The sequence below is a fragment of the Halichoerus grypus genome, unplaced genomic scaffold (genome assembly GCF_964656455.1).
Source record: "Halichoerus grypus unplaced genomic scaffold, mHalGry1.hap1.1 HAP1_SCAFFOLD_101, whole genome shotgun sequence".
NCBI classification, from domain to species: domain Eukaryota; kingdom Metazoa; phylum Chordata; class Mammalia; order Carnivora; family Phocidae; genus Halichoerus; species Halichoerus grypus.
Window position 1 is genome coordinate 35001 of NW_027555030.1, and position 22500 is coordinate 57500.

Here is a 22500-nt window from a genome sequence, read left to right on the forward strand (position 1 = left end):
GCCCGCCCGACCGCTCGTGGCTTTTCTAGTGCCCAAAAGAGGTCGACCAGAGAGGTCCAGCCACTGGTGGGGAGGGTTTGGGAGGAATCGGGATGGGTGCTGCGAGGTTGGGGGGGGGGGGGGGAGAATGGGGCGGGCGGGGAAGAAGCTGGAGAAAGGCCCAGCGGCGAGGCGGGGCGAGGCGGGGCGAGGCGGGGCGAGGGGGGAAGGGTGGGAGGCGGGGTGTGGCTAGAGCGTGGGTTTCGGGAGGCAGTCCAGAGGCGGATGGAAGTAGGATGGAAATGATCCTCAATGATTTTTGAGGATCATTTCGGAGATGGGAACCTCTGTTCTTCCCTAAGCGCCTTCGACATCATCAATTCAACAAACTTAAAACCTTGAGATTCTCCATAGAGCTAGATCCAGAGAATGAGATCGATGGACCCACGGACGGAAATCAAGTTTCTCTTTCCCTGAAATGACCTAGGACACTCCTCTTCTAGTCAGCTCCTGTCCTGCTCCCCCACCCCCAACAACCTCTCATCGGACCTTCCCCTTTTGTCACCAGAAAGCTTTTCCACTCCTCCGCCTGGCCTGCGTTTGCTTGGCGTCTCTGCCAGACCCAGGCGGTGGTGGCCGACCGCAGACTCTCTTGCCCTCAAGAAAGGATTCCCGTTCTCGTGTGGGTGATCTTTTGTTTATCTCCACAGAGGTGATTAGTTTGGGGAACAAATAAAAGCACTCAGAATAAAAACCATGCCCAGTATCATGCACGCCCTCCTCCCCCTTCCCCTCCCCCCTCCCCCTTCCCCCCTTCCCCCCTTCCCCCCTTCCCCTCCTCCCCCCCTTTGATGTCTACATGAACCGACAGACTGCATGCATGGCATGCATAGATGGATGGATGGATGGATGGATGGATGGATGGATGGATCGATCGGTCGATGGATCGATGGATCGAACGGTGAAGAGAGCCAGGGTGAGGGTCCCGTCCATCCCTCCCTCCCTCCCTCCTTCCCTCCCTCCTTCCCTATGTCCATTACATTGTTTCGTCACAGATTTTCGAAGTGGAGATACAATTCGCATGCCATATTTCGCATACTCTTAAACGTGTGCCATTTGGTGGCCTTCTTTTTTTTTTTTAAGGTGGCTCACAAAGCTGCACAACCCTCACTGCAATTTCCAGAACATTTCCATCACCGCCAAAAGAAATAAACACCTCTACTACCCCTCCCCCCTTCCTGTCCGCGCCTCGCCCCCACCCACCGTCACGCTCACCCTCACCCTCACCCTCACCCTGGCTCTCTTCACTGTTCTCCCCCAACAGCCTCCGATCTGCTTGCTCGCTCCCTCCCTTTAGGATGGGGCTATTTCGGCTGGCTTTTTCTTTTGTTGTTGTTGTTGTTGTTGTTGTTGTTGTTGTTGTTGTTGTTGTTCTTCTTGGGTGGTTTTTTTTTTTTTTTTAATTTTATTTATTTATTTGACAGAGAGAGACACAGCGAGAGAGGGGACACAAGCAGGGGGAGTGGGAGAGGGAGAAGCAGGCTTCCCGCGGAGCAGGGAGCCCGATGCGGGGCTCGATCCCAGGACCCCGGGATCATGACCTGAGCCGAAGGCGGACGCTTAACGACTGAGCCACCTAGGCGCCCTCGGCTGGCTTTTTCATACCCGTGGAACCCCGAGGCATTATGTCACCCTGGCTGTCGGGTTCCTTTTACTTAGTGTCATGTTTTTGGGGCTCACCCATGTGTTTCCATGGATCGGTGCTCTGCTCCTTGGTATGGCGTCCTCGTTTCCCACGAGGAGCCATTAAGATGAGTGGGACGACGGAATGATTTTCCCGTGCTACCGAGTCCCCCGACCCCTTCTCTTAAAACTTTAGGCCGTGGCTACTGGGTATTTACCCTAAAGATACAAATGTAGGGATCCGAAGGGGTATGTGCACCCCGATGTTTACAGCAGCCATGTCCACAATAGCCAAACTGTGGAAAGAGCCAAGATGTCCATCGACAGATGAATGGATAAAGAAGATGTGGTATATATATACAATGGAATATTATGCAGCCATCGAAAGGAATGAGATCTTGCCATGTGCAACGACGTGGATGGAACTGGAGGGTATTATGCTGAGCGAAGTATGTCGAACAGAGAAAGACATGTATCCTATGACCTCACCGATATGAGGAATTCTTAATCTCAGGAAACAAACTGAGGGTTGCTGGAGTGGGGGGTGGGGTGGGAGGGATGGGGTGACTGGGTGATAGACACGGGGGAGGGTATGTGCTCTGGTAAGCGCTGTGAATTGTGCAAGACTGTTGAATCTCAGATCTGGACCTCTGAAACAAATAATGCAATAGATGTTAAGAAAAAAAAAAAAAAAGAAGATAGCAGGAGGGGGAGAATGAACGGGGGGGAATCGGAGGGGGAGACGAACCATGAGAGACGATGGACTCTGAAAAACAAACTGAGGGTTCTAGAGGGGAGGGGGGTGGGAGCATGGGTTAGCCTGGTGATGGGTATTGAGGAGGGCACGTTCTGCATGGAGCACTGGGTGTTATGCACAAACAATGAATCATGGAACACTACATCCAAAACGAATGATGGAATGTATGGGGATTAACATAACAAAAAAAATAAAAGAACAGAACAAAACTTTAGGCGGTGGTAAAATAGTGTCATCTCTGAGGACAGAAGTCCTAGTAGCATCATCAGCAGATGGTGTGGAAAGGTGTGTTGCACGGTCTCATGTTGCCGCTTTTCTTTGGAAAAGGATTCACAGGCTACCCTGTACCCCTCGGGGCCATACAGATCTCATGCTCCCACACTGGTCCTGTGTCTTGGATCGCGTGGCGCCCCCTCCCCCACTGAGAGCTACCGCCGCTTCACCCTCCTAGGCTCACCCAGGAGGGAAATGAACAGCATAGCGCTCTTCCCAACAGGCAGGCCCAAGTCATTGACTGAGAATGTTTCAAAGCCGTTCCCAGATGCTGGCCATTTGGCCGGAAAGGAGGCAGGCTGTGGGGTTGGGGGTAGGATGCTGCCTCTGTCCTTCTGTCGCCGTACAAAGTGTTTTTCATGGAGGTCTGGTTGGCATAGACATCCTGCCCGGGGCCCAGGCGTTTTTCGAGCTTTTCGGTATTATTTTTTGCTGTTGTGGAAGGAGTCTCTACGCCCAACGTGGGGCTGGAACTCAGGACTCTTGAGATCAAGAGTCAGCAGCGTGCTGCTGGTAGAGAGCCAGCCAGGCGCCCCTGAGCTTTTTGTAGCCTAGGGAGAGAACAAACAGGTTTCGTGTGTGTCTGTGTGTCTGTGTGCGCCCCAAAACACACACACACACACACACACACACACACACACACACACACGTGTGCAGAAAACCAAACCAACAAAACAAACCAAAACCCTGTATAACCCTGCACCAAATGTTGAGGAAACAACTGCCCACCCTCACAAGAAACACCTGCAGGCTACATGTACAATGCACAGGGAGCCTATACTTGCAAGTGCTTACTTGCATGGGAAACATTTCACGATAACACGAGTCTCAGATGGCCCAAGTGGGGTTATTTTGACATGTCTGAATTGTGTACACAATTAGAGAAAGCCTGCTATGAGACCAGGTGATCAGAAACTAGGAAGCTCTTTGGTTCCCTCAGTGAAGTCCCGACTTTTGGGGAGGAACCAACACTCAGGGAGATGCTCTGGTCTTCATTTGGTTGGTTTGTTGCTGCAGCTTTTGGTATCTTTGCACAAAACCGACCCTGTTTCCATTGGAAATGGAAAACAACTGATGGATGGGATCTGTACTCGGTAATGCTGCCTCGCAGTTGGATTTGTTTTAATAAAAGGGGGAGATTTGAACATTGGGTCTTTCATGTCCTCTCCATTCATGTCCTCTCCACAAATAAGACTGAAACAAAGGCTAAAATTTGTTTGCATCTTGTTTGTGTCTGTGTGTCCGTATGTGTTACACATGTGAGGAATTTCCTCTACCTCCGGCTGCTATTGCTAACATCCATTTGTAAAGGAGCTCTATTTAATGAGTTTTATTTTTATTATTTTATTTAATTCATTTTTTTTAAGATTTTATTTATGTATTTGACAGATAGAGACACAGCGAGAGAGGAAACACCAGCAGGCGGAGTGGGAGAGGGAGAAGCAGGCTTCCCATTGAGCAGGGAGCCCGATGCGGGGGCTCGATCCCAGGACCCTGGGATCATGACCTGAGCCAAAGGCAGACACATAACCACTGAGCCATCCAGGTGCCCCGAGTTTTATTTTTATTAAAGATTCTATTTATTTCTTTGAAAGAAAGCGAGTGAGAGAGCACAGGAGCTGGGGGTGGGGTGGGGGGCATTGGGAGAGGGAGAAGCAGACTCCCCGCGGAGCAGGGAGCCGGATGTGGGGCTCCATCCCAGGACCCCAGGATCATGACGTGAACGCAAGGCAGACACTTAACCGCCTGAGCCACACAGGTGCCCCTATTTAAAGAGTTTAGAGGCAGGTGCTTGTAAAAATCGGGCATGGTAAAACTCAGATAAGAATAAACCCAGAGTTGCTGGAGTGGGGGGTGGGGTGGGAGGGATGGGGTGACTGGGTGATGGACACTGGGGAGGGTATGTGTTCTGGTAAGCGCTGTGAATTGTGCAAGACTGTTGAATCTCAGATCTGGACCTCTGAAACAAATAATGCAATAGATGTTAAGAAAGAAAAAAAGAAGAAGAATGTAGCAGGAGGGGAAGAATGAAGGGGGGGAAATCGGAGGGGGAGACGAACCATGAGAGACGATGGACTCTGAAAAACAAACTGAGGGTTCTAGAGGGGAGGGGGGTGGGTGGATGGGTTAGCCTGGTGATGGGTATTGAGGAGGGCACGTTCTGCATGGAGCACTGGGTGTTATGCACAAACAATGAATCATGGAACACTATATCGAAAACTAATGATGTAACGTATGGGGATTAACATAACAATAAAAAAATTAAAAAAAAAAAAAAAAAAAAAAAGAATAAACCCAGAAGTTTTTCAAGCTCACATGCTCTGGGATGAAATTCCCTACATTCAGACTCTTATGTCACTCCACAATAAAGATGCCTCAAGGGAAGGGACCCGAGGGACGGTCCAGAGATAGACAAAAATTTAACACACCTGACCTGACTCCCACTTCCCAACAGTCAAAATAATGAAGAAGAGGAGGAAGACAGGCCGATGCTGGAAATCTGAAACCCACTCCTCCTCCTCCCCAAGTACAGGCACCAGAACCGATGCCCAACCCACTGGCTTCCGGAGGGCTGAAAAGCCACCACAGACAAAGCCTATTTAGCAGAACGAGATGAAGAAAGGGGCGGGGGCGGAGGCGGAGGCGGAAAAGGAAAAAAAGAAAAGGTTCGTCCCAAACTGTAAATGTAAATCTGCCCTGGGCCTTGCCAATGGCCCCCTTGCCGCCTCCCCTGCCCCGTTTCTGCACCACTGGTGTGTGTGCCTGGAGCGCTCTACTCCCCTGCCGCCGTCTCAGCCGCCCTTTCCCCCCTCCCCGCCCCCCCCTCAGTGCCATGGGCTCCCCCTTCTCCTCCTCCTCCTCCCCCCCACCCCCTTATCAAGGAGCAAAAAACACCCCAAGCCCTTGGGCCACCTCCTTAGGAGGTTTAAATTGGAGCACCTCCCAAACTAGCAGGAAGGGGCCCGAGGGCTCCCCTGGTCTTAGACCGCCCGCTTCAGACTTTCCCCACAGGAGCCTGATAGGGGGGAAACAATCGATTGACTTTTTAGTGGACGCAGGTGCAACTTCTTTGGCGTTAAAGCCAATTTCAAGGTTGTTGATTTATTTTATTTTATTTTATTTATTTATTTATTTTTAAGATTTTATTATTTATTTGAGAGAGAGAGAATGAGAGACAGAGAGCATGAGAGGGAAGAGGATCAGAGGGAGAAGCAGACCCCCCACTGAGCAGGGAGCCCGATGCGGGACTCGATCCCGGGACTCCAGGATTATGACCTGAGCCGAAGGCAGTCGCTTAACCAACTGAGCCACCCAGGCGCCCCTGTTGGTTTATTTTAAAAAGACGTGGTTTTGGAGTTATCAGTGTCACACATAATACAAATAATCAGCTTTGCTTTGCTTTGCTTTTTTCTTTTCTTTTCTCTTTTCTTTTCTTCTCTTTTCTTTTCTTTTCTTTTCTTTCTTTCTTTCTTTCTTTCTCTCTCTCTTTCTTTCTTTCCTTCTCTCTCTCTCTCTCTCTCTCTCTCTCTCTCTCTCTCTCTCTCTCTCTCTTTCTGTCATAAAAGCACTTGGATTCGGTTCTCCCTGCGTTACAAGCCGTTGGGTGGGCAGTGGAATGTGCCACGCTCCCGTCACAACAGTGAGCCTGTCTTTGTGGTTATCAAAATATACCTCTCCATCACCTTTATAAAAACAAACAAACAAACCACTTTTGGGTGCCTGGGTGGCTCAGTCGTTCAGCGTCTGCCTTCGGCTCAGGTCATGATCCCAGGGTCCTGGAATCGAGCCCCACATCGGGCTCCCTGTTCATTGGGGAACCTTCTTCTCCCTCTGTCCCTTCCCCTGCTTGTGTTCCCTCTCTCGCTGTGTCTCTCTCTGTCAAATAAATAAAATCTTAAAAAAATAAATAAAAATAAAATTTATGAAATATATTCATACGTTTGCCAATCTAAAGAATTCTGGTGTAATAGAGAGTGCGCCACTGGTTACTACTAACGTTTCACCAGAGACTGAGATTTCTAAGAATTAAAATTCTGCCACATGGAATTGGGACTGCTACAAAATGATAACAAAAACAACTCCGTGTGTGAGAAGGTAGGAGACGTGTAAAAGAGGTACAAGAAATGAGAAAACATTTTTTTGTTGAGGGAAAAGAAAGTAATGCTGTACTGAAATGGGACTGGATATCTAAAGAAAGAAAACTTTAAGACCGAGTCTGAATGAAAAAGGAAATTGTGGAAGGGGTTTGTGAAGGAGAATTTTTGAAAAGGAATTTTATGCATGGTCAGGACTGACTAAGATTGGGAGAAGGCAGTTTGAAAAGCACACTGGTATAAGATTGAGATTTGGGTTTTCTATGTTAAAATGACAAGGTTTTCTTGGATTGTTAGTGTACTCTTTTTTTTTCTTTTTTAAGATTGTATTTATTTATTTGACAGAGAGAGACACAGCGAGAGAGGGAACACAAGCAGGGGGAGTGGCAGAGGGAGAAGCAGGCTTCCCGCTGAGCAGGGAGCCCGATGCAGGGCTCGATCCCAAGACCCTGGGATCATGACCTGAGCCAAAGGCAGACGCTTAACGACTGAGCCACCCAGGCGCCCCTGTTAGTGTACTTTTGATAAGAAATTGTAGACAAGGGGAACCCGGGTGGCGCAGTCGGTTAAGCGGCTTTGGTCGGTTGTGATCCCAGGGTCCTGGGATCGAGCCCCAGAGACCTACATCGGGCTCCCTGCTCAGCGGGGAGTCTGCTTCTCCCTCTGCCCCTCTCCTGGTGCTGCTTGTGCTTGCTCCCTGCCCCCACCACCCTCCATGTCAAATAAATTGATAAAATCTGAAAGAAAGGGAGAGAGAGAGAGAGAGAGAGAGAGAGAGAGAGAGAGGAGGGAGGGAGGGAGGGAGGGAGGGAGGGAAGGAAGGAAGGAAGGAAGGAAGGAAGGAAGGAAGGAAGGAAGGAAGGAAGGAATTTTAAAAAAGAAGAAAAAATTTTCTTCACCTGCCCAGGAAAACAAGGTTTCTATATTCATTTTTATCAGGTCTTTAATTATGTAAGAAAACGAAAACTTCTCAATATTAAAGGAGCTCAATTTTGCTAACTGTATAACCTTCTGTAGAATCTCCTGTGGGCACCTTGGTGAAACAGATAATAAAGTTTTAAGTTTTGTAATGATCTGTGACCCTATGTAGGCACGTGCCTTGAAACCTTCTGAGATGTTTCTTGGTTGGTCGGTCGGTCGGTCGGTCGGTCGGTCGGTCGGTCGGTCGGTTGGTTTGGCCGGCTGGCTGGCTGGCTGGCTGGCTGGCCGGCTGTTCATTCCTTCCTTCATTCATTTTCAACAGATGCTGAGAAAATCAAATCCTAAATAGAGTCTCTTGACTAATTAATCTAGTCTATTTGGTATGTTAAGTTACATGGGAAGCACTGTCAAACAAATAGTGATAAGCCTTCTTAGATTACATTATGTGCGTAAATGCTGCAACTGTTCCAAAAATTATATGAAATTCCCAAATATTTTTTTTTTTTAAGAATTTATTTATTTGAGAGAGAGAGAGCGAGAGAGAGAGAGAGCGAGCAAGAGAGCACCAGCACGGGGAGGGGCAGAGGGAGAGGGAGAAGCAGTTTCCCTGCTGACACAGGGCTCAAAATCCCAGGACCCTGGGGATCATGACCTGGACCAAAGGCAGCTGCCTAACCGACTGAGCCAACCCAGGTGCCCATAAAGTTTTTGTTTATTTGTTTTAGATTTTATTTATGTATTTGACAGAGAGAGACACAGCGAGAGAGGGAACAGAAGCAGGGGGAGTGGGAGAGGGAGAAGCAGGCTTTCTGCGGAGCAGGGAGCCTGATGCGGGGCTCGATCCTAGGACCCTGGGATCATGACCTGAGCCGAAGGCAGACGGACGCTTGACAACTGAGCCACCCAGGCGCTCCTCTGAGATTTTATTTTTTAAATAATCTCTACACTGAACGTGGAGCTCGAACTCACAACCCTGAGATCAAGAGTCGTGCTCTCTACCGACTGAGCCAGCCAGGTGCCCCTGGAATGTCATCTCGAAGAGACACATGCGTAGACTCAGATATAATGAGACTGCTTTAAGAAAGTCAGATTGACTTTATGGAGCCAATAAAGCCCCTTGGAAATGTTGGCCTGATAACCTTGCTTACAGAGGTCCCCTCAACCTTACCAGGTGAGTGAAGAGTGCCACCTCCTGGCAGATGCCGGAACTTCAGGAAATTTGGAGGGCCTCAAAGAAGAGAGGAATTCACCCAAATCTACAAGTCTTGCAGGCGAATCTGATGGCAAATATTTGGCTTGGTTCTCGGCTTTAAAAAGGCAGTTAAAGGATCAATCTAAAATTCCTTATAAAAAGCTCCATCAAAGCAGATTTAAAAGAAGGAAAGGAAAAAGAAAAGAGAAAAAAGACCCCATATATGGTCAACTGCTATTCTTGCTGTCCCTACGTAGATGATTGGGCCAAGTTTGTTAAAACTGGACTTGTTTTACAAACAAATTAATCTTCATTTGGCTATCTTTGACAGGAATGAAGGTGACTTTAGAGAGAAAGATTATATTTCAATGACACACTTTTGTGAGTGTTAGAGTAATTATCTTTGAACGTTTGTTGTTTGCCTATAAAACTGGACTGGATCCTGGATCCTTCTGGTTTCCTTGAGTATCTGACTGTGACTCTTCAAACTAAGGTTTCCAACATTCTCCCATTCTCTTATCTTACAATCATTAAGAACTAAAACTGTCCTTTTTCCTGAAGTCTGGCAAATGAAAGCTGGACAACTTGAAATAAATTTCAGGGAAATGACCACAATAACTCATATATAGACAATCTTTGTGCCTGTTGCTCTATGAGTCACTCAAAATGAGACATTTGAACTATACACCGGAAAAATCCGTCAGATTGCCCCTGCCCACTCCCACTCTATTGGAGGATGCTTCAAGCCTGACATCTAGAGACCTTCTCACTGGCAGCACTCTGGACTTAGACGCCAGGTGTATCCCTTAGTTCCAACCATGAACCAGTGTTTTCCTTTTGTTTCCATAGAAATGCCTCTTATTAACTACGAGATCACTTGCTGAATGAGGCAGAGTCTATGATCCTTAATTCCACCTTGCTGCACCTGTATTAACTCCTCTTTGGAAAATAAGAACCCATATAAATAGGGGCACCTGGCTGGCTCAGCTGGTAGAACATGCGACTCTAGATCTCGGGGTTGTGAGTTCGAGCCCCACATTGGGTGTAGAGATTACTTAATAGAAATCTTAAAAGAAAAAAAAAGAAAGAAAAAAGAACCCATGTAAATAAAATCAAACACTAAGCTACTTGGCTACCAGAAGCCCTTCACCACCACTACCTCCCCCCCCCCCCCAGGGGAGGGGCTCAGACTAATTTACTGATCTGTATTCTTGGATACCCACCGATATCAGATCAATTTGAGAGAGAATGAGAGAATTGGGTTTGACTCTACTGTTACTATTCCTTAGACTACACTTGGGGATAAAATCAATGGTGTCATGTAGTACCAAACCATGTAGAAAAATAACCAAGTTCTCAGATAAGGAACTATCTCTGAGACCCCCTCCCTTAGCACAAGGGACCAAAAGTTGCGACCTGCACTGTCTCAGATCCTTCCATTCCAAAGCCTCCACTGCACCTTAATTCAGCTTGAAGCAGTTAAATAAAGAAGGCAGACCTCTGCCCATGTTTCATAGAAATGGAATGCAGGATGGACAAGGGGAAATTTTAACAGGGAAAAATGTAGCATGTCTGACTCCCTGTTATTTTTATTCCCTTTTAACCTGTAGGTTGAAAACTTCTGTTTAGCCCTGAACATAGCCATGTTACAGCTAAGATTTACAGAAACTGTTGTTTGCCCAAAACCTACCTCCCCTGAGGAGATGGAAGAATAGCCACAGCCATCATCATCCCAATTCCCTAAGACTGAGGAATGACCATAACTTGGTGGTGGGTGGTGGTGGTGGGGGGGGGGGGGGGGGGATTGAAACCGTGCCCCATAAGGTTAATGAGGTTGATGCTAGCAGAAAGCTTAAAGCTTGTTTTTCAGGGAACTGTTTCCCCCTAATCAGCTATTGTGTCTTTTCAGGCCCTGCTACCAAATACTGGCTGTCTCTGCAGAAGTCTGGACTCAAGGTCAACTGATAATGGCTGCAGCCTATGAACAAGCAAGGTCCTGATTCCTTACCTGAGAAAAGGAGCCTAAGACCCCATCCAGGTTGTACCAGCTCTCAGAGCATGCCCACAGCCTCTTCTCCTTGTCCTCAGATAACCTCCTGACATCAGGGACTCAGTTTTGCCTCATTCACATGTCAGGTCTCCACCCCGAAGTAAACATGGATCTACGGTACATATGTTTCCTGAATATACGTGCTCCATCTTTCGCCATGAATAATCATAAATGTCCCTGCCCTTTTCCTTTTTGAAGTTTGATTGTTTGTTTTTATTTATTTATTTCAGAGAGAGAGAGAGAGAGAGAGAGAGACAGAGAGACAGAGAGAGAGACACACACAGAGAGACAGAGAGAGAAACAGAGAGAGAGAGAGAGAGAGAGAGAGAGACAGAGAGCTTGTGCGCATGGGTGGGTGGAGGGGCAGAGGGAGAGGGAGAAGACTCCCCATTGAGCAGGGAGCCCCAGAGGGGTGGGGCTCGATCCCAGTACCCTGAGATCATGACCTGAGCTGAAGGCAGATGCTAAACCGGCAGCCACCCAGGCGCCCCTCCATTCCATTTTTTTTTTTTTAAAGAGATAAACATTACATACTTTATTTTTAAAAATTCATTCATTCATTCATTCATTCATTCATTCATTTTTCATCATCTGTGGTCCCAGTGTAGGGCTTGAACTCAGGACCCTGACTGAGATCAAGAGTCATGTGCTGTTCTGACTGAGCCACCCAGGTGCTCCCCTTCTGTTCCATATTTTAAACAACCCTGGGATCACGGCTCAGAGTCACAATTGGCCCAATGAGACTCACATTCACCCCTCTGTGCAGAGGTGCCATCTGTGGGGCTGGTTCCTGTTTGTCCATCTTCCTTCCTCCTCTTACTGGACAGGAAGGTGGTGTGCGAAAACAGCCAGTGACTATGTGGAATGAGACCGAGGATTTCCCTTGGGAAGCAGTTGGGAGAGGGAGGACAGGTCGATGGATAATCAATAAACTTTTTTTTTTTTTTAAGATTGTATTTATTTATTTGACACAGAGAGACACAGCGAGAGAGGGAACACAAGCAGGGGGAGTGGGAGAGGGAGAAGCGGGCTTCCCGTGGAGCAGGGAGCCAGATGCGAGGCCCGATCCCAGGACCCTGGGATCATGACCTGAGCCGAAGGCACATGCTTAACGACTGAGCCACCCAGGCGCCCCAACAATCAATAAACTGTTAATGTTGCTTTAGAGGAGTGTGCTTGCTGGGCCCATAACTCGGTGGATGAGTTAGAACAGTCCCTGTCAGGCCTCCCTTAGCCCTTAGCCCTTAGCCCTTATCACTCCATGCTTGTGTTTGGCCTCTGACCGCTAAGATACCACCATCATGTGTTCAAGGTCCTCCTCAGACTCAGCCAGCCACACCATGCCACACCCTCCTACCTGCACACCCACCCCTGGAAGGCATTATAGTAAGACATCATCCCCCACATTCATGATTCCCAAAGGGTTTACTGGAGTTTCCTGGGTTAGGAAAAGGAGGGGACTCTTTTTGCCCCCAGATGAGGTGAGCTCTTCAGACACCCTCTTTCCCCTTCCCCTCCTCCCTCCCTCCCTTTCCTTCCTCCCTCCCTCCCTCCCTCCCTCCCTCCCTTCCTTATCTCTCTCCGAAATTTGCAAGCTGCAGCCTAAGGGTTAGGGGGAGTTGAGGAAAGCCATTGAATGGAGGGAAGCTCCAGGCTCTGACTTTAACAGAAAGCTTTCTGCATTTGAATGAAGCGATTGAATGAGGCCCATTAGAATGGATCACCCTGAACGTCCCATCAGCCGCCCCAGCCCCACCCCATCCTCCCCCCCCAACTGAAGTTCTCTGGTCGAATTGGAACAGTGGGGGGGGGGGGGGGCTGTCCATCCTAAGTTGGCAACTAGGCCCCTGGCCCATAGGGAAAAAAATCACGCACGGGTACAGATGAGTTGGTAGCTCAGGCAAAGTGGTCAAAGTGTTGGCAAGGTTTCTGTGGATGAGGGGAGATTTGTTCTGGGACCACCCTCCCATATACATCTCTGGCTGAGAAGTGGGCAGGGGAGCCCTGTGGGGGTGGGGGGGGCGGGACCCACATCTGGAGCTCGGCGTGGACTATAGCCGCTGCCTGCCCGGGTGTGTGTGCCTGTGTGTGTGTGTGTGTGGGGGGGCGCTGAGGGCTAAGGGCTGAGGGTGGTGGGGTCTGCTCACGCTGACTCCTGCAACTCAATTCATTCTGGGAACCTTCTGTTGTTTCTGCTGAGGTGCCAGGTGCTGTGATGACCAAAGCTAAACTCCTCTCTTTGCCTAGTTCTTAAAAGGCCTGATTCTAAATGGGCAGAAGACATGAACAGACATTTTTTCAAAGAAGACATCCAAATGGCCAACAGACACATGAAAAAGTGTTCAATATCGCTCGGCATCAGGGAAATCCAAATCAAAACCTCAATGAGATACCACCTCACACCAGTCAGAATGGCTAAAATTAACAAGTCAGGAAATGACAGATGTTGGCGGGGATGTGGAGAAAGGGGAACCCTCCTACACTGTTGGTGGGAATGCAAGCTGGTGCAGCCACTCTGGAAAACAGTATGGAGGTTCCTCAAAAAGTTGAAAACAGAGCTACCATATGATCCAGCAATTGCACTACTGGGTATTTACCCCAAAGATACAAAAGTAGGGACCCGAAAGGCTACGTGCACCCCGATGTTTATAGCAGCAATGTCCACAATAGCCAAACTGTGGAAAGAGCCAAGATGTCCATCAACAGATGAATGGATAAAGAAGATGTGGTATATATATACAATGGAATATTATGCAGCCATCAAAAGGAATGAGATCTTGCCATTTGCAACGACGTGGATGGAACTGGAGGGTATTATGCTGAGCGAAATAAGTCAAACAGAGAAAGACATGTATCCTATGACCTCACTGATATGAGGAATTCTTAATCTCAGGAAACAAACTGAGGGTTGCTGGAGTGGGGGGTGGGGTGGGAGGGATGGGGTGACTGGGTGATGGACACTGGGGAGGGTATGTGCTATGGTGAGCGCTGTGAATTGTGCAAGACTGTTGAATCTCAGATCTGGACCTCTGAAACAAATAATGCAATATATGTTAAGAAAGAAAAAAAGAAGAAGAATGTAGCAGGAGGGGAAGAATGAAGGGGGGGAAATCAGAGGGGGAGAAGAACCATGAGAGACGATGGACTCTGAAAAACAAACTGAGGGTTCTAGAGGGGAGGGGGGTGGGAGGATGGGTTAGCCTGGTGATGGGTATTGAGGAGGGCACGTTCTGCATGGAGCACTGGGTGTTATGCACAAACAATGAATCATGGAACACTATATCGAAAACTAATGATGTAATGTATGGGGATTAACATAACAATAAAAAAATAAAAAATAAAAGGCCTGATTCTCCTGTTATCTTGTTAAATGGACTGACCCCTGCACCCTCCCATCCTGCCAGACCCCTTGTGCAAATACTTCCACTTGAAGAGTTCTTTCTCTGAATCCAGAAAATAAACAAACAACACCCACCACCCACACCCACCCCATTGCCACAAATACCTAGCAAAGACAAAGCTAGCTGGTCTCCTTCTGCCTCAAGGCACTTTAGAGAGTCACTCTCTTACACACACCTTAGGCTCCATTACAGGCTGCTGTCTCCCTTTCTCTGGCACAATTCCATCCCTGGAGGAGCCCCATATCGCATCTGCAGCCGTGAGCTGGAGACAGTATGCTCAAGTAACCGGGTGGTAGCACCGTAACTTTGAAATGACCTACACCCCAAGTCATCCATAAACACGGTCCCTGGAAATCTTTGACATTCACGTGCCTCTGATGAAATCCTTGCTTTGGAAACTCCAGCACCCATAGCCAATCTTGTCCATGTTCTGCTAACCTTTGCTCGCCCTCTGTTCGCCTGATATTTTGCCTGATTGTTTACACAGAAATTAGATCCCATCCGGCAAGAGCTGAATCCGAGTCCTCTGCTCACCCCACGACGGAAAAGAATATGCACAGGCCTGCATCCCTCTTCTCCTTCTCCACCATGTCAGAAGAAAAGGTGGCCCTCCCTCCTCCCATCAAAACCCAAACCCGAGATAAGACTTAGATATAAAGGAAACCAGCATACTGTTTTGAACTATAGACACTTGTAAAAACTAGCAGCAGCAGCAAGCAAGGAAACACACAAACCACCACCCCACCACAGGTGCAAGGAGGGTGCGCTGACTCACTGAATCTCCCCCTTTTCTCCCCAGAAGCATCCCCCACCCATCCCCCCGGAAGATGTCCTCCCTATGCCAGAAGGGGAGTGAGTGACGTTCTTTTCTTCCTTTTTTTGTTTTTAATTATTCTTTTTAAAAGACTTGTATTTATTTGAGAGAAGGGGTGGGGGGAGGGAGGGAGGGGGAGAGAGAGAGAGAGAGAGAGAGAGAGAGAGAGAGAGAGAGAGGGAGAGAGAGAGAGAGAGGAAAGCAGACTCTCCGTGGAGCAGGGAGCCCGACGTGGGGCTGGATCCCGGGACCCTGAGCTCGGGGCCTGAGCCGAAGGCAGGCAGACGGTTCACGGATTGAGCCAGCCAGGCGCCCCAGCTTTCTTGTTTCTTTGTCTGCCTGCTTGCCTGCGTGTGGGGTCTGTGGATGTCTGATGCCTGTCCTGTGATTTCGTGGGGAGGTGGGCCATCTTTCCTCCTTCGAATGGCCTTTGCGCATTTGTCAAACTTCTGTCGGGCTTGGGCCTATCTGTTTGGGTATCTGTTCCGTTCCATCCGTCGACGTGTCTCTTTTGTCTGCCAACATCACAGGGTCTCTATCGCCTGTATACATAAGCATTAAACGGGGCTGGCCGGGGGTGGGGGGGGAGGGGGGGAGACGACGACTTTATTTCCTGAGTTTTGTTTTGTTTTCTTCGAAATCACCACAGCGATTCTAATTCCTTTTGCCTGTCTGCTTGTTTATGTAATCTGTACACCCATCCAGTGCGGTGCTGGAACTCACGACCCCCGCAGATCAAGAGTCGCGGTCACGTGGGCCTCCTCCGACCGAGCCAGCCAGGTGCCCTGAAGTACGTGTACTTGAAAAACCGATGTGACCATGAGAGACAATGGACTCTGAAAAACAAACTGAGGGTTCTAGAGGGGAGGGGGTTGGGAGGATGGGTTAGCCTGGTGATGGGTATTGAGGAGGGCACGTTCTGCATGGAGCACTGGGTGTTATGCACAAACAATGAATCATGGAACACTATATCGAAAACTAATGATGTAATGTAGGGGGATTAACATAACAATAAAAAAAAATAAAAAAAAAAACCGATGTGAAGCCTGCACCCGTGACCTTTTTTTTTTTTTTTTATTAGATGCACCCGTGAAGTGTTTACTGCGAAACCTTTTGATCGTCGCACTCTTGAGTTGAGGCCGTACCAGTAAAGAACGTAGTTTAGCCAACTGAGGAAGAGATCAGCTTTAAAGGAAAACCTTCTTTTCACGTTTGTGATGTCTGGTCCATTCTCTCAACTCGATCGATGTCCAGCCTTCAGAGCCACATTATTTGCTTGGTTTCTCTCTCGTCTGTGCTTCCTCGTGTACTTTCCTAATGCTCAGGATTTATGGTTTACGGAGAACAGTTTTCAGCCTGGTGTGTGTGTGTGGGGAGGGGGGGTGCGGGGGGAATGTTGTGAAGTGGGATCAGGGATTCACGCGGGTAAGGAGGAGGCAAGGAGAAAGGCTTGGTTGGGAAGGAAACCATTAAAGGTCCATGTTGAAATGGTGAAGTTTATTTTATTTATTTATTTATTTTTTTTTTTTCCAGATTTTATTTATTTATTTGACAGAGAGAGACAGCGAGAGAGAGAGAGAGAGAGAGAGAGAGAGAGAGAGAGAGAGAGAACACGGGCAGGGGGAGTGGGAGAGGGAGAAGCAGGCCTCCCGCGGAGCAGGGAGCCCGACGTGGGGCTCGATCCCGGGACCCTGGGCTCGTGTGACCTGAGCCGAAGGCGGGCGCTTAACGACTGAGCCACCCCCCAGGCGCCCCGAAATGGTGAAGTTTTTTTTTTTTTTTTAATTTTTTTTATTGTTATGTTAATCCCCATACATTACATCATTAGTTTTAGATATAGTGTTCCATGATTCATTGTTTGTGCATAACACCCAGTGCTCCATGCAGAACGTGCCCTCCTCAATACCCATCACCAGGCTAACCCATCCTCCCAACCCCCTCCCCTCTAGAACCCCCAGTTTGTTTTTCAGAGTCCATCGTCTCTCATGGTTCTTCTCCTCCTCCGATTTCCCCCCCTTCATTCTTCCCCTCCTGCTACATTCTTCTTCTTCTTTTTTTCTTTCTTAACATATATTGCATTATTTGTTTCAGAGGTACAGATCTGAGATTCAACAGTCCTGCACAATTCACAGCGCTTACCAGAACACATACCCTCCCCAGTGTCCATCACCCAGTCACCCCATCCCTCCCACCCCACCCCCCACTCCAGCAACCCTCAGTTTGTTTCCTGAGATTAAGAATTCCTCATATCAGTGAGGTCATATGATACATGTCTTTCTCTCTTTGACTTATTTCGCTCAGCATAATACCCTCCAGTTCCATCCACGTCGTTGCAAATGGCAAGATCTTATTCCTTTTGATGGCTGCATAATATTCCATTGCATATATATACCACATCTTCTTTATCCATTCATCTGTTGATGGACATCTTGGCTCTTTCCACAGTTTGGCTATTGTGGACATTGCTGCTATAAACATCGGGGTGCACGTAGCCTTTCGGGTCCCTACTTTTGTATCTTTGGGGTAAATACCCAGTAGTGCAATTGCTGGATCATATGGTAGCTCTATTTTCAACTTTTTGAGGAACCTCCATACTGTTTTCCAGAGTGGCTGCACCAGCTTGCATTCCCACCAACAGTGTAGGAGGGTTCCCCTTTCTCCGCATCCCCGCCAACATCTGTCACCGAAATGGTGAAGTTTAATGTAGTAAGAGTTACCTTTAATCGAAGGAATTCTTGCTGGAGGTTGCTTCTCCCCTCTCCTCCCTGGATAGGGGAGTGAAGTTTTTTCGAGGTCCCTAGTGGACACAGAAAGCGTTCAAGGGCCCATAGCACCTATGGATGGGGCTCTGTTGCCCTCTAGTGTCCTATCCTCTGCTACTGCTGTTCGTGGTTTCCTCTGACGACTTAGTCGTCACAGGTGTCTATCTTTGATGGTTAATGCTGCTCGGTGTCGGTTGTTTGTGTGTTTGTTTTTGAAAGCTTTTTGAGTGATCATCCAGCGTGGTGCTGGAACTCACGACCCCTGCAGATCAAGAGTCGCAGTCGCGTGGGCCTCCTCCGACCGGAGCCAGTCAGGTGCCCTGAAATGCGTTTAGTTGAAAAAGGAAAAAAGAAAAAACAAAAAACGAAGAAACAAAAAACAAAACCCAAACCTTTTTTTTTTTTCTTTTTTTTCCTTTACGGGTCAGAGGAAGTTCTACGCCTTGTTTTTCTTTTACCCTTAATAGCACGGAACAGTTCTTCTTCTTCTTCATCATCATCATCATCATCATCAATATTTAGCTCTTCTAGAGCACCTCCCCCGCCCGCCGCGTACTAGTGTTGGACGGCACGGATGTCCCGGAACTGGATTTATTGAGTGAACGGCTATTTTAACTCCCTTCCTCCCCATTCCGCGCCTCCCCCCGCCCCCGCCCCCGCCCCCGCCCCCGCCCCCGCCCCCGCCCCCGGCCCGCCCCCGCCCCCCGCCCCCGCCCCCGCCCCCGCCCCCGCCCCGTTTGTTGTCCTTGGGCGTTATCGTGGTACGTGCAGAGACGGATTCGGTTTGCAGCTTTCTGGGGGCGGTGTGTGTGTCAATCCCCCCCCCCCCCCTTGCTGTCCTGAGCTTTCTTCGTGTGCTTCAGAGAGACCTCCTCCTCCCCTTAAAATGATAGAAGGTAGAAGGTTCATCGGTGGTGGTTGTCGGAGTACTCGCCTGGTGTCGGTTTTACGGTCCTTGCCCGCCGAAATTTGTCTTAAGTCCTCCCGGAAGCCCGGGCGCCGCAGGTGTGCCACTGTGGGAGGCCCGTGCGGGGAATTTTCCGCTCGTGTCCGCTTCTCCCGGGGCGCGTCCCGTGGCCAGTTGGCCCCCTTTCCGGCGGCAGCGGCCCGGACGCGTTTTCCAAGTCTCCCCTGGGCTGCTGGAGTCGCGCCTGTGCCGGCCGGGAGCTCCCGAGGCCGCCGCCCCGGGGGCCGCCCGCCCTCCGCCCTCCGCCAGCCCCTCCGAAGCGGGCCGGGACGAGATCGGGCGGCCGGGCGGCCGGCTGTGCGCCTTGGCGGGCCCGCGATCCGGATCCGCCTCGTTGTTGTTCGCGCCGGTTGTCTCGCGCCACCTGGCGTCCGCTTTTATATAGCGTCTCCCCGCTGGAGCGTCGGCGATGTCGGCAAGGGATTGTATTTGGCCGCGGTTCCCGAGGCGGAGTTCCAGGAGGCCGGCGACGCTAGCGCGATCGTCCCGCTGTCTCCGGGCCGTCGGCGCGCGCTCCGCTCGCGGGAGATTGAGCCTCCAGGTTTGTAGGGTGGTGGTGGCGCCGCCGCCTCGCTCCCGGAGAGCCGCGTTGGGGGGCCGCCTGGACGGGTCGACCAGCACCCGCCGGTGCCCCCCCCCCTCCGCCCGCGGGGTTGCGGGGGGAAATGGGAGAGGCTGCGTCCGGCGCCCGGGCGCCATCCGGCCCCTGGCTCCCGTCGGTCGTTGGGCCTTCCGTGTCACGCTCGGGCGGTTGGGGACCGGCCTGAGCCTTGCGGGGAAGCCCGTGGATGGCGCGACGGGCCCGGCCGCGGGCACGCGTGGGGTCCCGGTCATCGGACCCGAGATTCTCACTAAGTTTTCCGAGGCCCGCTGCGGAGGTGGGGACCGGACCGGACCGGGTCGGGTCGGGCCGCGAGCGCCCCAGGGGCCCGGCTGCGGTTCCCGTTGAGGTCCGGCCTTCGGGGGGACGCCTCCGCGGTATCGCCCCCTTTCCTCAGTCCCGGCCGGGAGTCAGGGACCGGCATGGGGCGGTCCTGAGGCCCGGGGAGGAGGGCGTCCGCAGGGGCCTCCGTCGAACTTGGTGAGAATTTCTAAGTCCCAACATGGGGACGACAGGCGGACCCGGACCCGGACCCGGACCCGGACCCGGACCCGGACCCGGACCTCTCCGGGCCGCTCCCCACTCCCGCCAAGTCCCTACTCGCTGCCGGCTGCCACCACGTTCCCGGGGTCGACCAGATGGCCCTGGGGGCTCCGGGGGGAACCGGGGGTGATGGAATAGTGCTTGGGGGCCCGTGGCCGGGCCACGGTCCCAGGAGATCCCGGTGACCTGTGGCTAGGCCCCGCCGGGCGGCGCCAGCTATTTTCTCACCCGAAATGAGCGCTTTTTGCTGCCAGGTAGGTGCTGGCACGTTGTGTTGTGGTGATCCTCTCCTTAAGAGAGGTGGGCCTCTGGGCGTGTGGCAGGGCTCCGGGCTTGACCGTGATGCCAAGCCCGGCTCTGTCGCCGCTGGCTGGAGCCGTCCGCGTGGGCCTGTGCGGCGGCTCCTGTGCCTCCAGGTGGTCCAGGCCGTTGGTGCCGCCTCCGGTCTCCAGCACCCGAGGGCAGTGTGGGCAGGGGGCGCGTGGGTCCTTTACCCCGCGCACTTCACTCTGCAGGCACCCGGCTGCGGTCGTGACAACCCCCCATCCCGCAAGGCTCCGTGCCGCGTGTCAGGCATTCTCGTTTCTGGGGTTGTCCGGCTGTTCCCGCCCTAGGGTTTTCGAGGGGGTGTCGGTGAGGCTGAAGCAGGCTCCGTCGGGTTGCTGTCCTCACCGGCCTCTCCCCTCCTCGGGACCTTCTCGGGGTTTCTGTTTTGCCAGATCGATGTGGTGCTCTCGTGCTCTCCCGGGCCGGGCCTAAGCCGCGTCAGACGAGGGACGGACGTTCATGGCGAATGGGACCGCTCTTCTCGTTCTGCCCGCGGGCCCCTCGCTCCTTCACCTCTGCCCGCCGTGGCGGTGAGGTGGGGGGTGTGGGGGGGTGTGCAGGCTCCGGCCCGACCCCGCCCTCCCGTGTTCTGCCTGACGGCGCTCGCGGGACCGGGGTCCCCTGACGCAGCAGACACTCTCGCTTGCCTCCCCTGGCTTCGTGTGGTGCGCGGCCCTCCCCGCCACGGGGAGGGCCGTCCCGGCGCCGCGCTGCTCACCCGCTTGGGCGTGCTGAGCGCGTTGCGCGTGGCTCTCCGTGGTGCCCCTGGAGCGCTCCAGGTCGTCTCAGGTGCCCGAAGCCGAGCCGGTAGCGTCGTTTCCCGTTCCCAGCGACCCCCTCCCTCGGGCCACCGCTGTCGGTGGCGTGTCCGAGGAGCGGGTGGTGGAGTCGGTAAGGGAGGCCCACCCCGCCCCCCCGTGGGACGCGGGCGCCTCGTCGTCGCCTGCCACAAGCTGTGCTGGTGGTGGGGATTGGACTTTGGTGTGGGGCGTGTGAGCCGCTTGCGGCGGGCCGAGCCAGCGCCATGGCGCTTGGCCAACCGAGGGGCTGCTGCCTTTTTGCCCGGCATGCCGTGCCTGTCTCCGTTTGTCGTTGCCTCGCCCGAGGCGCGAGGCTCCCGGTGGTCGGTGACGTGAGCATGGCGTGTGTGGCAGGGCGGAGGCGGTCTCCTTCTGGGGTCCCGGCCGCGAGCGCTCAGGATTGCCCTGTTTGCCTGTCCCCTTGCCGCGTGAACCCACCGCCCGCCCCCCGGAGCCCTTGGCTTTGTAAGGCCTTTGGAACGCCGTTCCGCGGGGCCCGGCCGGGCGGGGGGGACGATTTGGGTGGGGGCGATGCGCCCTCGGTGAGAAAGCCTTCTCTAGCGATCCGAGAGGGTGCCTTGGGGTACCGGAACCCCCCAGCCGCCGCCCCTCCTCTGCGCGTGTAGTGTGGCCACCGACGCGGGGTGACTACCGTTGCGTGTTGGGCAGAGCTCTTCCTCTCTGTGAGGGGGTCTGATTTTGCCGGCCCCGCGGTGGGGCCGAGCGCCGCTCTTTGCCTACCGCGGCCTGCGCCTCCCCCCTCCGAGTCGGGGGAGGGTCCCGCCGGGCCTGGCCGGCGTCCGGCGCGTGGGGCTCCCGCGTGCGTGTGCGAGCGAGCGCGCGCGCGGCCGCTCCCTCGCGGTGTTGTCTCCCGAGGGGCTCGGGGGGCGCCCCCCGCGCGCCCCGCTTCCCCGTGCCGCGCGAGCGGCTGTCTGCCCGCCCGCTCCCGTCCCGAGTCGCCGCTGGGGGTGGCGTTCCGGGCACGGGTCGGGCCGCTCTCGCCTGGGGGCGCTTCTCCAGGGTCGCGACTTTCCGGGACGGACCGGATGGACGGAGGTTCAAGACGGGGCCCCGCGGCGGGGGTTCACGTGGGTCTGGGCCGCAGCGGTGTGGGGCCCGGTTCGTGGGGAGGCTCGCCAAGGGTGCTGAGGCCGGCTGGCGTCCTGGGCGTCGCGGGACCGCTCTCGTGCTGGTGGCGGTGGGATCCCGTGCACGTTTACCTGGTGGCCCGGCTTGCGTCTTCGTTGGCGCGCCCTTCCCCGAACCGGTTCTCCCCCCACGCGCTCCCGGCCCTCAGCCCGCTGTGCTTCCTCCTCCCCGGCGCCGCCGACGCACT

The 22500-nt window shown here is 52.4% G+C and overlaps 2 protein-coding genes across 2 annotated transcripts in view; both read left to right on the top strand.

The window, feature by feature from the left end:
- Positions 1 to 5357, top strand: part of LOC144380712 (uncharacterized) — a 22852-nt gene extending 17495 nt beyond the window's left edge. The window contains exon 2 of the mRNA XM_078065549.1: positions 1 to 5357. This exon is cut by the window's left edge and continues 535 nt beyond it. The gene's annotated coding sequence lies outside the window, so the exon portion shown is untranslated.
- A 13267-nt stretch (positions 5358 to 18624) lies between these two features.
- Positions 18625 to 22500, top strand: part of LOC144380711 (uncharacterized) — an 18417-nt gene continuing 14541 nt past the window's right edge. Inside the window, exon 1 of the mRNA XM_078065548.1 lies at positions 18625 to 19434. Coding sequence (XP_077921674.1) covers positions 18813 to 19434 — 622 coding nt within the window. The 5' untranslated portion in view covers positions 18625 to 18812. The remainder of the gene's footprint in view (positions 19435 to 22500) is intronic.